This window comes from Eleutherodactylus coqui, chromosome 6 (genome assembly GCF_035609145.1).
Source record: "Eleutherodactylus coqui strain aEleCoq1 chromosome 6, aEleCoq1.hap1, whole genome shotgun sequence".
NCBI classification, from domain to species: Eukaryota; Metazoa; Chordata; class Amphibia; order Anura; family Eleutherodactylidae; genus Eleutherodactylus; species Eleutherodactylus coqui.
Genome location: NC_089842.1, coordinates 108,165,741 through 108,179,861, shown reverse-complemented (window position 1 = coordinate 108,179,861; position 14,121 = coordinate 108,165,741). Strand labels below are relative to the sequence as shown.

Here is a 14,121-nt window from a genome sequence, read left to right as displayed (position 1 = left end):
TCAATCCAATTTGTATCCTGGTTTTCCTAGAGGGCTTATTCTTTTTCTGCCGTTATACAATGGTGCGATATGCTGGCTAAAGCCAGTACTGCATGAGAGGCTGGCAATTTACAATAAGAGAACCCCGATGGACGCCTTCCAACTTTAGAGCTATACAGCCTTAAATTATAATGTCTTAAGAGATGACTGGCAGGGGTTCCAAGGACGGACCTCCACTGATCACACACTGATATCCCTCCCCAAGGATATGTCATCAATACTGGAAGTCCTGAAAAACTTTAAGCCATGTTTTCGCTGAAGCTCCCCAGTATTTCAGAATTAGGCATCTTCATTACAGAGTGCTACGTTTATCAGGATTTCATGCTGGTTCAGGTAGCAAGAATCTCATGGAAGGTTCCCTGGGAATGAAACCTGTCAGGTCCCTGATCATCTGCAGACTGCGGGCACTATAGTATAGAGGCATACCTGCTGATTTCAGCGCCTTTCACTAAAGCCAGGTGCACATACGCAGAATATGCTGTACCAATCTCCCATAGGAGGCCAAGATGCCACTCACACGACTTGCGAGAAAAATTGCAGCATGTTCTATCTTGGCGCGTATTACACACGCATACACGCCTAGATAGTACATGGCAATGGACGGCACGCAGCCAGTATGCAATGCGCATATCTCTCGCAGCCTGCATGCTGCAAGATACATTTGTGTGAGCACGGCCTTATATTGATCAGTTCAGCGGTGTTGAAAAACTAACATTTCAAAGTGTGCAGAGGGGAGTCCAATTCGACTCATTAATATATAATGCTCTCTCCGGCCTACTGCACTCCCTGCTGCTGATTGACAGGTCTCTCCATATCACTGTGCATAGTGTGAGTCCTGACAATAAGCTGCAGGGCATGGAGGAACACAGGATAAAGCAGCTACTAGTAAAACAGCTACCCACACTGCACACTTTCAGCAGAGCTGATCAGTATAAGTGACAGACCGGGTCCGTCATTACTGTAGGTCTGCAGCCTGAGACTATTTAGGGTGATTACAGGGGATGACTTGTCGGATGGTCGTCCCAGGGATAATCGTTCCTGTGCTTTTAGACAGGAGTGATCATCACTATTGAATGTAGGTGGAGTGGAGCCGGGGATCGTTCATTAGTGAAGGATTGCCTGTTTAAATGGGCCAATGCTTTGTTCAGTTTTCTGCATTCCGAAACTAAACGACAAACAAATTGTTGTTTGTTGTTCAGCTGCTCCATGCATTTACCCGCAATGGACCCGCTGTGTGCCCAGTCACTCAGTCAGTCTCTCTCTCTCTCTGCCAGCCAGCCACATACTGCTGTAGACGTGCGCACGCTGACACGTCACAGCAGGAAGTGGTAATGCAGGGATGGGCCATAACATTTTCTTGAACACGGCGTGGTACTCGCTCGAATAACGAGCACCATCAAGTATGCCAATACTCGAATGAGCATCAAGCTCGGATGAGAATGTTCGCTCACCTCCAATAGGAAAGAACAAAAAAAATAAATTTTTAGGTCTTATTCACATGGGCAAGGTTGATTTTGGTAAGTGAAAAAACGGACCCTTCCACTACGAGTGTGTGCATTTTACATCAGTTTTTACGTTTTAAACGTATTAGCGTTTTCCACGTGTAATCCATTTCTCATGTGCATGAATAAAAAAAAAAAAATGGAAGGTGGCTGAATCCATGTAATTTAAAGCAACCATTGAAGTCAATGTGTGGATAAAAACACAAACAATGCATTCCCTTCATTATTATACCCATTGACTTCAATAGTCGGTTCTGGACCGAGAATCGCACCAGAATAGGTCATGTTGCAATTTTTTCTTCTTTTATACGGATGCTTGTTCTGTGAAGAAAAAGAGAACACACACACACTTTACCGTGTCCGAGTTCTGCCCTTTAGCCCTATGGATTATTATTATTAAAGATCATTCGCTGTCAGATATTTAAATGGGTTTTTTGACTTGATGCAACATACAAATATACATTTTTTTTATATTTTATTTTTATTTATTTTTTCCTTTTTAAATCCCTCCCAATATTTAATTAAAGATAATACTTTGTAGTCAATGAAGGTTTACATCCAGATGTTGAGAGGAAAAAAAAAAAAAAAAGCAAAATCACCGTCCTGCTTAGGTTTTGCTACCACAATCATAGTGCTTGTTAGAAGAGAAAAAGGATATACTGTATATAGCCATCATGGAGGTAACATCACCGCTTTGGTCAGTGATCGGCTGCTGATGTGTAAACCGAGTGGAATCTTTAAGATATATTGCATATTTTGTTATTTCTGCCATCTTGAACCCAATTTCAAACCCCGCAACAAAACCGATTTATACTGCGTTACTGGAAATGTGACAAATGCTCACAAAAAAATTGGTTAATGTTGAAAAAAAAAAAAAAAGTTCTATCCATCTCTCAATAAAATGATCTACGGCCGCAAACAAGCAAACATAAGAGGCCATTAAACTTTAAAGACGTTCTGGCACTAGACATAGTGAGACTTGCCAAAATCTAACTGTATAAATCAATATACAAGTAGCTGTGCGTTTGAACAATTCGATTTGGGTTATAAATCTGTCAGGTTACTAAGGCGGCTCAGATCGAATGCTGAACCCAGAAGATCAGCTAAGACACACTGTCCTGACGAGTATCTTGTACCAGTGGACAGGTGCTCCTTTACAGCCCTGGCAATTAATGAGACATTGTCATCACCGGGTACGGCTCATCTAAAAATGTTGTCCTGGGTTATCCGAGGTGATTGCAAAACATTTCTATTGCACAACAGTAAGTTAAAAAAAGATCAGGGGGAATTAATGACTTTCATCACGGCTCTAGTCAACAAAGTCTTAATTAAAAGAAGGTTACTTGGATATAAAATCTATGCAGTATTGTGAAAGTTTTAGGCAGGTGTGGACAAAACGCTGCAAAGTAGGAATTCAAAAATAGAAGCGTTAATAGTCTATTTTTGTCTAAAAAAGGGGGGGGGGAAGTAAGAAAAAAAAAAAGGTACTCTAAATAAAATCAAGATTTGGTGTGAGCACTAGAGATGAGCGAGCACACTCGGTAAAGGCAGTTACTCGAGCAAGCATCGCTCTTCTTGAGTAATTGCATACTTGTCCGAGCAAATGCGGAGGGGGTGGCGGCGGGTGGGAGAGTGAGAGAGATCTCTCTCTCTCTCTCTCTCTCTCTCTCTCTCTCACCCGCCCCCCCCGCATTTGCTCGGACGAGTATGCAGTTACTCAGTTACTCGAGAAGAGCGATGCTCGCTTGAGTAACTGCCTTTACAGAGCGTGCTCGCTCATCTCTAGTGACCACTCTTTACCTTCAAAACCGCATCAGTTCTTCTAGGTACACTTGCACACAGTTTTTGAAGGGACATGACAGGGACGGTGTTCCAAACATCTTGGAAAACTAACCCCAGATCTTCTCTGGATGTTGGCTTGCTCAAATCCTTCTGTCTCTTTATGTAATCCCAGAGAGTGTCGATAATGATGAGATCAGGGCTTTGTGGGGCCGTATCATCACTTTCAGCACTCCCTGTTCTTTACTCTGAAGATACTTCTTAATGACACTGGCTGTATATTTGGGGCTTTTGCCCTGCTGCGGGATAAATTTGAAGCCAGACGCCTCCTTGATAGTATTGCATAATGGATAAGTATCTTCCTGTATTGCGCAGCATTGAGGACACCATTAATCTTCAACAAATGGAGTTTGGGAGTTGGTCAAGTGCAGCCCCAAACTTGCAAGGAACCATCACCACACTTGAGTGTTGCCTGCAGACACTATTGTACCGCTCCCTGCCCTTCCATGAACAAACTGCTATTTGCTAAAGCCAAAATATTTCAGATTTTGACGCAACAGTCCAGAGCAACTGCTGCCATTTTTCTGTGCCCCAGTTCCTATGCTTTTGTGCACAATTGAGTCACTTGGCCTTGTTTCTACACCAAAAGGTATGGGTGTTTGGCTGCAATTCTTCTATGTAGATGACTTTTGGTCAGACTTTTCCGACCAGTAGATGGATGTACCTGGGTCCCACTGGTTTTGTTCAGTTGATGGCACTGCTGGACATCTTCCAATTTTAAAGGGAAGCAAGCATGATAGGTCTCATCTGCTGTACCAGCTTTCCTTGGCCAATCTATAGTCCTCAGTGTTGCCCGTTAATTTGTGCTTCTGCCAAAGAGCTTGAACAGCACATCTTGAAACCCCAGTCTGCTTTGAAATCTTTGCCTGGAAGAGACCTTGCTGGTGTAGGAGAACTACCTTGTGAATTGTTGCTGTGTTCAGACTTGCCATGGTCTATGACTTATGACATGAAACGGTCTTCCACAACCTCACCTTTGCAACAGAGTTTTGCTGTTCCCCACACAGTTTTAAAGGGATATTCCAGTTATAAAGTAATTTTTAAATTTTTTTACCCATCCACTGGATGGGTGAAAACTGATATATCAGTAGGGGTTCAACCACTAGGACCTCAACTGATCCTAAAAAAGGTGGGACCCATGTCCTCTCTATTTCACTGTTGAAGATGCAGGCTCCCATTTCTATAGTGTAGTGGGGAAGTGGAGCCGCAGGTCGCACATGCACAGCAGCGGCTCCATTCCTCTCAATGGTGCAGATACATAGCGGAGCGTTGCACTCAGCTTTTTTCTGTCTCCCACGTAGAAATGACTATAGCAGCACCAGTCCAGTCATTTCTATGGGGCACACAGAGATAGAAGTGATAGCGTTGTGCTCAGCTATTTTAAAGACATTTTTCACACAGACCTACAACTTTTGCACAGTACTGTCGATCATACAGAAATCCTAGGGCCAATAGCAAAACTCAGAATGGGCCTCATTCAGAGCTCCACTAAACACACTGTACTTTAATTCCAGTTAACGTCCACCATTCTGTACTTAGTAAATAAATCTTGACATATGACATTAAAGGCTGCACGTAGCCACCACTATGGGGAGCTCTATGCATATGGATTTATAAACCTAGGATGAAACTAATAGATGCTGGATAAATCTGCACACAGCAATCTCTCCCAAGGGGCAGCTGCAGGGAGCTGGTCTCACTACCAACACAGGCCGTAACGAAGTTGTACATCTATAGCTAGAGACACATTTCAAAAGCTTTTTGGGGGGAGCTAGTGTGGAATTTCATAGAGTAAGCACCAGGGTCTCCTTCACATTAACAATCAAATGTCATGCTCTAGGGGGTGGTGTTAGCTTGGAGATTTCTGCAATTCGAAAGGATTCAGAGCTAGATAATGACCGTGATTGCATAAAATTAAAGGGCCACTCTAGGTAAAATATTTTCCATACCCGCACCCCTCACTTGATTACCTGTCACACTCTGTAGGTCTTTTCTGTGTATTGCAGTCTCCTGTCTGATGCTTATCTGGCACCACCTTATTGAGTTTTTTTGTTTCACTTTCACATCAGTTCCATGGTGCATCAGCACAGCGTTCGCTAGAGACCATTTCTGCCTGCTGGAGGGGACAGCCTAATTATCATTACTCAGCTAAATAACCTACAGATCATACTGTAAGTATAAAGTCAGTAGGATGAGCTGTGATCTCCTCTATTATAACTGTGTGATCATCATCAGTAATTGTGATAGAAGTGTCGGTGTCCCCCTCTAGGCAGTTTTTGTTCATCATTTTACATTCTTAAGCCAATGATGATTATTTTATATGCTGGCTGAAGCTGAATTAAAAAAAGGCAACAATTCTCGTTAATCGTTCAGTATAAATGTGAGCCAACAGCTAAACGATGATTGTTCACGTTTGTATGTTTAAAATATTGTTTTTTTTAACGATAACGGTTACGTCTAAACAGCATTAGTAAGTAGTTACCGGTAACACTCCATACCACCAGGCTCCTGTGCTTGCTTAAGCGACCCATCCCATCACTGTCTCACTCCCGAAGGCTTCTTTCCCACAAGCGTATATCGGCCGCCGTTTTCACGGCCAGCCAATATACACTACGTTGGGAGAGATTAAACTGGTGAACTGACACACAAATCAAACGTTTGTGCGCCCGTTCAGATGGCATGGTTCCCGTCGCATATACGCCGAGACTACCATGCAGTCACCCCCTTCCCCTCCCCATCGCAGGCTCACCTCTGCTCTCCTCCCCGCGCGTTCTTTGTAATGGGAGGGGCAGGGCTAAGCGCCGACCCGCCTCCTCCCATTGATGGCAAACGTTTGTGCGCCCGTTCAGATGGCATGGTTCCCGGCGCATATACGCCGAGACTACCATGCAGTCACCCCCTTCCCCTCCCCATCGCAGGCTCACCTCTGCTCTCCTCCCCGCGCGTTCTTTGTAATGGGAGGGGCAGGGCTAAGCGCCGACCCGCCTCCTCCCATTGATGGCTATGGACAAGGGGCGGGGAAAGGGCAGGAGCTTAGCTCCACCCACATCCCACCCCTTGTCCACAGCCAGCAATGGGAGGAGCTGGGACGACGCTTAGCTCCGCCACCGTCCCTAAACTCCCTCCCATCTCTGGCCGCTGTCATGGGCTCCCATAGGAGCCCATGCAGCGCCCGACGTATTCCGGCACAAAAGATTTTGGACCCGACATAAAAATGCCCGGCGCTATATTGGCCAGCCGGGTGCTTTTACGTCTCAGGAATACAGCTATGTAATCTGATGCATTGGAACCCAATGCATCAGATCACAGCATATATCAACTGGCTGTAAAAACGGACGGCTGATATACGCTCGTGGAAAAGAGTCCCTAATAGGATGCAAATTAATGGTATGTTATGACCCCATAAAAGAGCCTGCAAACGAGGAGTGAGAAAGTGATAACTACTGTACACTTGAAGAAACATCATGTATCGGGTTCCAGAGGTTTAAGGCACTAATTCCCTCTAATGTCTGCCTAAAGGAGCTACCATCTTAAGAGTCAGAGTCAAGTGTGGGATGATTCTTGGCTGTGCGGGAATTATCTTCTCATGTTTACATCTTCTTATAAATCACCCTTTACCCTCAAACGTCTTCCTGGGGACTTTAAGTCATCTGAATGAGGGCGTTCCATTAGTGCGGGGCAATAGCTCCCTGTGGACACTGGAGGGTAAGCATTCTGCAGGGACGGACATGGTCTCACCAGCTGTCTGTAAGCAGTTCAATTTGCAACCTGTTTACAGCTGGAGAGTAAATCTATCCTTACACAGATGCTATTTTGGCAAAACCTTAATGAAATCTTCTGGGGGTCGTTCTGAGTTCTGACGGCTGGTCAGAAATACATGCCACCCACACGAGCACGTGCTGCCAGGGATCTGCGGCCGGCCGGACAGGTAACTGATCACTGACGTGTCTGACAATTGGACTTCACTCCAGCAACTGGGAAATTCCTGACCACGGATAATGGCCCATAAATAACACAAAGGCCTAATATGAGAAGACATTAAGTTGAGTCTTTAACTCCTGAAGAACATGGCAATTTTTTTATTTTAACTCTCTATTAAATATCAACATACGTAGTGGTGTGAAGTCTTGTATTTAAGTAATAGGATTTTTTTTTTGTGGGATGTATTGTAGTTCAATCAAGCATCATTTTGAGATGCATATAAATTGGCATTTAATGTATATAAACTTGAAGTATTCCAACTGCAGACAGGTGTTAGATTAGTAGGGACTTGAACACTGGAAACAGTGATCGCTAGAAAAAAGGTAGAGTTGTCCTTCCCCCTCCCCCCGCACCAACATGGGGTACGTTTATCTAAGATTGGTGCCTCTAAAGGCCCTTTTAGACAACAATTATTGCTCAAAAGCCGTCTTTTGAGCAATAATCGTATCTAACTGCACGGACATCGTGATCGACCAGTCGCTGATCGTTTTCTTGCAGCATGCTGAAAGTGAACGATGAGCCTTACCAGGAGTTCACAGCGGGATACAGCTGATATTGTTTCAGCTGTATCCCGCTCCCTGAACAAGGTGGGGTATAAAGAACACAGCGGTCGAGCTGTGTTCTGCATACCCCACACGGAGCGCACAGCTGTATACCAGCTGAGCGCTCCATGAACAGCCGGGGTATGAAGAACACAACGCTCCAGCTGTGTTCTGCGTACCCTGCTCAGCTGTATAACAGCCGAGCACTCCGAGCAGAGAACAGCTGGATGCAGAAGACAAGCAGCATGTAAAACCCCACTTACTGAAATCTACGGCAGGTAAAACCCGCTGTAATTTTGTTTTAAGACAGTTTCTGAGTAAATTATAGTGAATTTAACAGGCTGCACCCCCTTCCACTAATCCCCGACATCTTTTTAAAAAATTCTCAAGGAAGTGTAAAATGCAGAAAAGTCGCCAATATTTAAGATGGCGGGACTTGCACAAAGATTTGCGAATTAATACCAAAATTCTGGCATACATTTTCCAGAGGAGCATGAATGGCCTTATAAGTCACCTCACGCACCTTCTAGGTGTTGTCCTTAAGGAGTAATGATACCCCTCTCGACTCATGGCAACAAGGAAATGTTAGAATGGCATGGTGGTCTAGCTTGCATACTGTTGCTCAATTCAAACAGTGGAGGAGGTCACCGAGGTCTGTGATTGGCTGCAACAGTTTGTAACTTCAGTATGTGAAGAAACGTAGTAGATATCAATGCAGTACGAAACCCCATTCACAAGTAACAGATTTTTCCGTTGTGAATGTGAGAGAATGCTGAGACTGTCCATTATACTTTGTATCTGCAGTTATTTACCACAGATTTTAGCCTCTGGGGTGCAAAAAAAGCAAAATCCACAACACATCCTCTGCAAAAACTTTATGTTGCATTTAGCCTGTACCACCGAATGCCTCCAATCCCCCAGGAAGTCAGAACTGGGGAGTCAAAGTTGTAAAGTTGGAGTCCGAATTAAATATACCGACCTCAACTTCAAAACAAAATAATTCTAGGTTAATATATAATATATGATGCCTAATGTTACCATTTTACTACATCATTTATTAATTATCATACATGAGTCATTTATGAGGGATTCGGAACTGGATTCAGAGTGTGAAGAATATACTGGAGTTGAGTCGGAAGCTTGGCTTACTAACAGCTCTGCAGGAACTTCACTGCAAACTTAAGGAGCTGTTGAAAAGTTCTGAACCATCAGATAAATTCCTGTTAATCCGGTATGGAACTTTATCATACAATTATCAAATTTCCAAGCCATATGCTTCCAGATTAAAGGCATTTTACGGCATGCACGCTCTTCTTATAGCCAGTGACATTTTCTACAACCTAATAGTTGGCCCAGAAGTAAAATTTTGATTCAGCGAGCAAAATGATCTTCTCGGGTTTCATAATTAGTGCAAATCCTGCTGTACAAGTCGCGGCACAACACGGGGGACGTCTCTCATCGCCGCTTAGTCTAAAGCTCCCAATATGCCACCAGAGAACCATCAAATTATAGGGAACAGAGCTGCGCAAAACAAAAGTAGTGATGACATGTGGGATCCTATGGAGCTACTGCACTCTCTCTGTCCTAACGGGGGCTGCTGTTTTCTATATCATATGGAGACACATGAAGGAAAAAAAAAAAATTTACTGCCTGCTGTCGCGCCGCCAGCTTCACCTTATGTGACCAGCAGGCTACATGTCAGCACCGGGGCCTAGTTACACTGCTCAGTGTACACATGCACCTAATTGATTCGGCTGAAACGTACTCAACATGTTCTTTCCCATCAACCCGAACAAGTGGCAGAATTCATACGTTTGGTGGATTTAGACCAATTAATTGTTTTATAGGATGGAAAATTGCTCTGAGGAGCAGACTAGCCAGTTGTTGATATACAAGACTTCCCAGGACCTGTTGTAAAAGAAGTAACCAAATGTAACACTTCATCTCTCCTAGGTTCTGGATGAACGTCCCCCGGAAAGTGAGAATCATGAGATATACTGCACAGTAGTAAAGAGGACCTTCAATGGGAATATTCCACTGCAGAAGGACAACTACAATGTGTCAGTGGCGGCAATGCTTTACCAGAATGATTTTCGTGTTGTCCTAGAGAAGTTGTAGGATATTAGCAAAGAATGTCTGCCTCCTTCAAGTAACAGAACCAATGTAGTCCACAGGACTTGGCTGATATTGCAGTTTGGCCATGATCACTTCAATGGTTCTGAGCTGCAATTCCAGATATAGCCAAAGGACATGGGTGCGCTATTTCTGGATACGATCCCGTTAAAGGGAACCTGGCACCTCCAAAACAGCACCATAAACTAAGTTATGGTGTTATTCAGGAAGGTGATGGGAAGCTGGGGATGTATTCTTTATACTCACCTAGTTCCCCATTCCTGCAGTGTCCCCCCGGTTAAGTCTGTGCACGGCCCAAAGATTATTTTTTTTAAAGGCTTGATAACTCCTTTGTGTACAGCATCATGTGAATGAGATCACAGCATGCATGTGTGAGCGAATAAACTATTACTAGTTCCATACAGGTTTCCAGAATGGTCTGTGTATGGACCAAACTGAGATGGATATGGTCTTCCAAAGCATGGTAGTCAAGCTCTTTAATTTTGGGGGTAATTAATTGTAAACATCTCTCTCAAATGATGCGGGTCTGAGTGCTAGACTGACCCCCGTCATGGTCTCAATGAATGGGCAAAAGCACACACTCTCCTCTGTTCTTTTTAAGCTCTTCTTAAAAGGGATTGTCCGAAGGAGTTATTCTGAATCCACAGAAGAGGGGATAACTTTCTGTTGGATGAGAGACCAACCTCTAGGATCTCCACATATTCCGAAGGCCCCTAAAGAAATGCTACAGTAATCATCGTGCACACTTTCACCTCATTCATTTTAGTAGGACTGTTGGAGATAAAGAACTTAAATTCAACCATCTCTGGTAGTCCCGATTTAATGAATGGAGTGACATCGCACCTGCACAACCACTGCTCCATTCCCTAAGGGCCTTCGGAACTCCCAGCAGTTGGACCGATTAAAGAGTTATTCCCTGTTCTGTGGGTAGAAGAGGATTTCTTGTGGTGAGACAGCCCTTTATAAGCCTTGTGTGGCGCAGAGTGTTAAGGCAGAAGTATGCAGTCTTGAGCTCTCACTCATGACCTCAAGGTTGCAAGTTCAATTCCTGTTTTGTTCAGGTAGCTGGCTAAGGTTATAAAATTACCTAAGTTTGCACTATACAAACAAGATTTTTTTTTTTTTTGTAATTTACGTGGCATAGAAAGTTTATAGAGGTGGATAAAAGGTGATCAAAGCTAAAGGAAAGAGAGATGGTACAATGCCTCTACAACACCACTTATTAGATGGCAGCATTGTTGCAAGTCAATTTCAGTACTTTTCGCAAGATAATAAGGGACAAAACCCCGAAACAGCATGTGTGAGTGGTTATCGTTTCCTTCTGGTGAAGACTCTGGCTTTGGGTTATATCCCCAGTAGAGATGAGCGAGCGTACTCGGCCACACCCCTTTTTCACCCGAGCGCCGCGATTTTCGAGTACTTCCGTACTCGGGCGAAAAGATTTGGGGGGCGCCGTGGGTGAGTGGGGGGGGTTGCAGCGGGGAGTGGGGGGGGGGGGAAGGAGAGAGAGGGCTCCCCCCTGTTCCCCGCTGCTACCCCCCGCTCCGCCACGCCTCCCCCTGCCCCTTGAATCTTTTCACCAGAGTACGGAAGTACTCGAAAATCGCGGTGCTTGATCGAGTAATTACTCAAAATGAGTATATTCGCTCATCTCTAATCCCCAGTCATTGTTACTAGGCCTGTTCCATCTCACATTTACATATTTAAATTTCCCAGAGGAGCATGCATGGCCTTACAAGTCTCCTCACACCTACTAGGTGCTCTCCCTAAGGAGAAACCAAACCCTTCCTGACAGAGCCAAAACAGCTCAGCAAGTTCACCACTGCCATCTCAACACCAAACAAAAGTTCTGACAAGTCAACAACCGTATGAAAGGGGTTTACTCACCGTAAGTAGTAATGGCATCTTGCTAAGATATACTAATACAAATACCTAAACCCACCTCAAACTGCACTGTTTTAGAAAAAAGGGGTAACTTCACTTTACTGAGTCATTGCCCATGGTGGAGACACTCCTTTAATGCTACCAAATAAATAATGAAGCTTTCTTCCAAGACTGGAGCATTACAAGTGCCCGGAGTGACGTCCTATAGGATGGGCTATTAAATAAGGAATAGCATAGCACTGAACTTCCGTCTCGGGAACTCGATATCTTTGAGCCCACTGGGATTTATTTTCAGAACGGGAGTGAGGGAGGCAGACATCAACATTTGATACCAAGTGGAGGAGGCATCAGCCCACGCTTACATGAAACTCTGTTGTGTTGAGAATGTGACGGCCATCTGGACTCCAGCAGGACGACACCAGCCCTGCCGACCCTTCGTCGATCTTACAGTGCCAGTCAGGCTGCTCCAGAGACCAGACCTGGGGGGAGAAGAAAGGGAGATACATTACAGTGTGGACTACGGGAAGGAGAACCTTGTGAAGGATGAAGGACTGGCGCTGGATCCCGCTGCAGAAGTAAGTGCTACGATAGTCGCAATAAGCTGCATTCCAAGCACCGGCAGCTGGAACATCCATTAATTCCGCATGGTAATTGTGCAGCATTCCAGGTCTAATTGATGCTAGTTTTTCTGTTGCTCTCCACATCATAACTTTATTGACCCTGACTCACATCGGAGACAGAAACATGCATTTCAGCCATTGATGGTATAAAAGTGTAAATCAAAAAATAGTTATTCTTTGTAAGCAGTCATGCTGATTGGTAAAAACTGATATTTTTGTAAAGGGATGGAAAAATCCTAGGAGTGTAGTGAGCACAGAAACTTACTACCCGTTTATGGGGCTACGGCCAGACTTGGTGTAAGAGAGTGGCAATTCTGCCGCAAAATTTCCGAAATTAGATTCATTCTATACATTGAAAGGGTGAAATATGCTGCAAAAGTCTGCAACTTTTCTTTTTAAGACGAGCATGCTGCGGATCCGAGAACCCGCAATATGTAGATATCTCTGTGCGAACTTTTCAGATGCGTGCGGTTTTGAAAACTCTTCCACATAAAGGGGCTATTTTCTATAGATTTCTATGGAAGTTCTTGTTGACAACTCATGAGACTGTACAGCATCTCCTGCGCTAAAGGGGTTTTCCCGCGTTACCTATGGATAATATATGCCCGATTGGCGTTATCTAGTAGTTAGGACCCCTGATGCCTAGAATAAAGGGGACATGGCACTGAAAAAAAGCACTGAGGCGCCTTCAATTTTTCCAAAACCATCAGTAGCAGCGGTGTTGGGAACTGCAACACTGTGCCATTCAAATCGAATATCGGTAAGGGCACGGTTTCGGGAAAGTAAGCTAAAAGGCCATAAGTGGGGGTCCCAGTGGTCAGACACTGACGGCTTATCTAATTTATAAAATAGCCATGCCTTTAACATGAGGCCCAACGAACATACAGATTACCAACTCGACAATAGATGTATGTTTGGAATCCTTCCTATTGCTCCAAAAATCTGATTTAGGCCACCTACACATGAGTAATATCGTGCTCGCCAGCATGCGTTTTTACATGGATGCGAGGCGTTTTACTGGAACAACACCATCCATCACTTCTGTGAAGTAGCGATCCTCCAGCGCAACTTTCAGGCGCATTAGATGATTGGCAAGTGTTTCCTATTGTTATCCATTGAAACATTACATCGCGCTCGCGTGCAATGCGTTATACAGTCCCATAGAAAACAATAGGTAATGCTTTCCAAGGAATGTGAAAACATAGAACACGCAGCGATTTATTTCCCACACTGCATTGTGGTGAGGGAAAACATTGCATATATATATATATTTCTTTTTTTTTTATATCACACACACTCCATTTGACAGAAAGAAGTTCATATTTGCGTGAGTCGTGTTTGTTTTTGACAATTAGCTCCCTTCACGCGAGCATATTGCGCTTGCAATAGAGAGTTCAACCCATTGATTTCAATAGGTTCATTCACATGCAGGTATTTTCATGCGCATTTTTGTCGAGTGTCAAAAAAAAAAAAATGCAGCATGCTGTATTTTTTTATGCATTTGCGCACCCAAAGTCCCCATCGAAGTCAATGGGGATGCGGAAATGAGTGTAAAATATGCTAGGAGATTGTGAAACACTG

General features: G+C 44.1%; 2 protein-coding genes across 3 annotated transcripts in view; one reads left to right on the top strand and one right to left on the bottom strand.

Annotated features, from left to right (window-relative positions):
* WRAP73 (WD repeat containing, antisense to TP73) overlaps positions 1-14,121 on the bottom strand; it is a 50,238-nt gene that overhangs the window by 25,766 nt on the left and 10,351 nt on the right. For both annotated transcript variants that reach the window (XM_066607373.1, XM_066607374.1), the window contains exon 3: positions 12,283-12,399. In XM_066607373.1, the coding sequence (XP_066463470.1) occupies positions 12,283-12,399 (117 nt within the window). The remainder of the gene's footprint in view (positions 1-12,282; positions 12,400-14,121) is intronic.
* The window catches only part of TP73 (tumor protein p73), a 154,860-nt gene continuing 152,971 nt past the window's right edge, over positions 12,233-14,121 (top strand). The window contains exon 1 of the mRNA XM_066607369.1: positions 12,233-12,495. Coding sequence (XP_066463466.1) covers positions 12,464-12,495 — 32 coding nt within the window. The 5' untranslated portion in view covers positions 12,233-12,463. The remainder of the gene's footprint in view (positions 12,496-14,121) is intronic.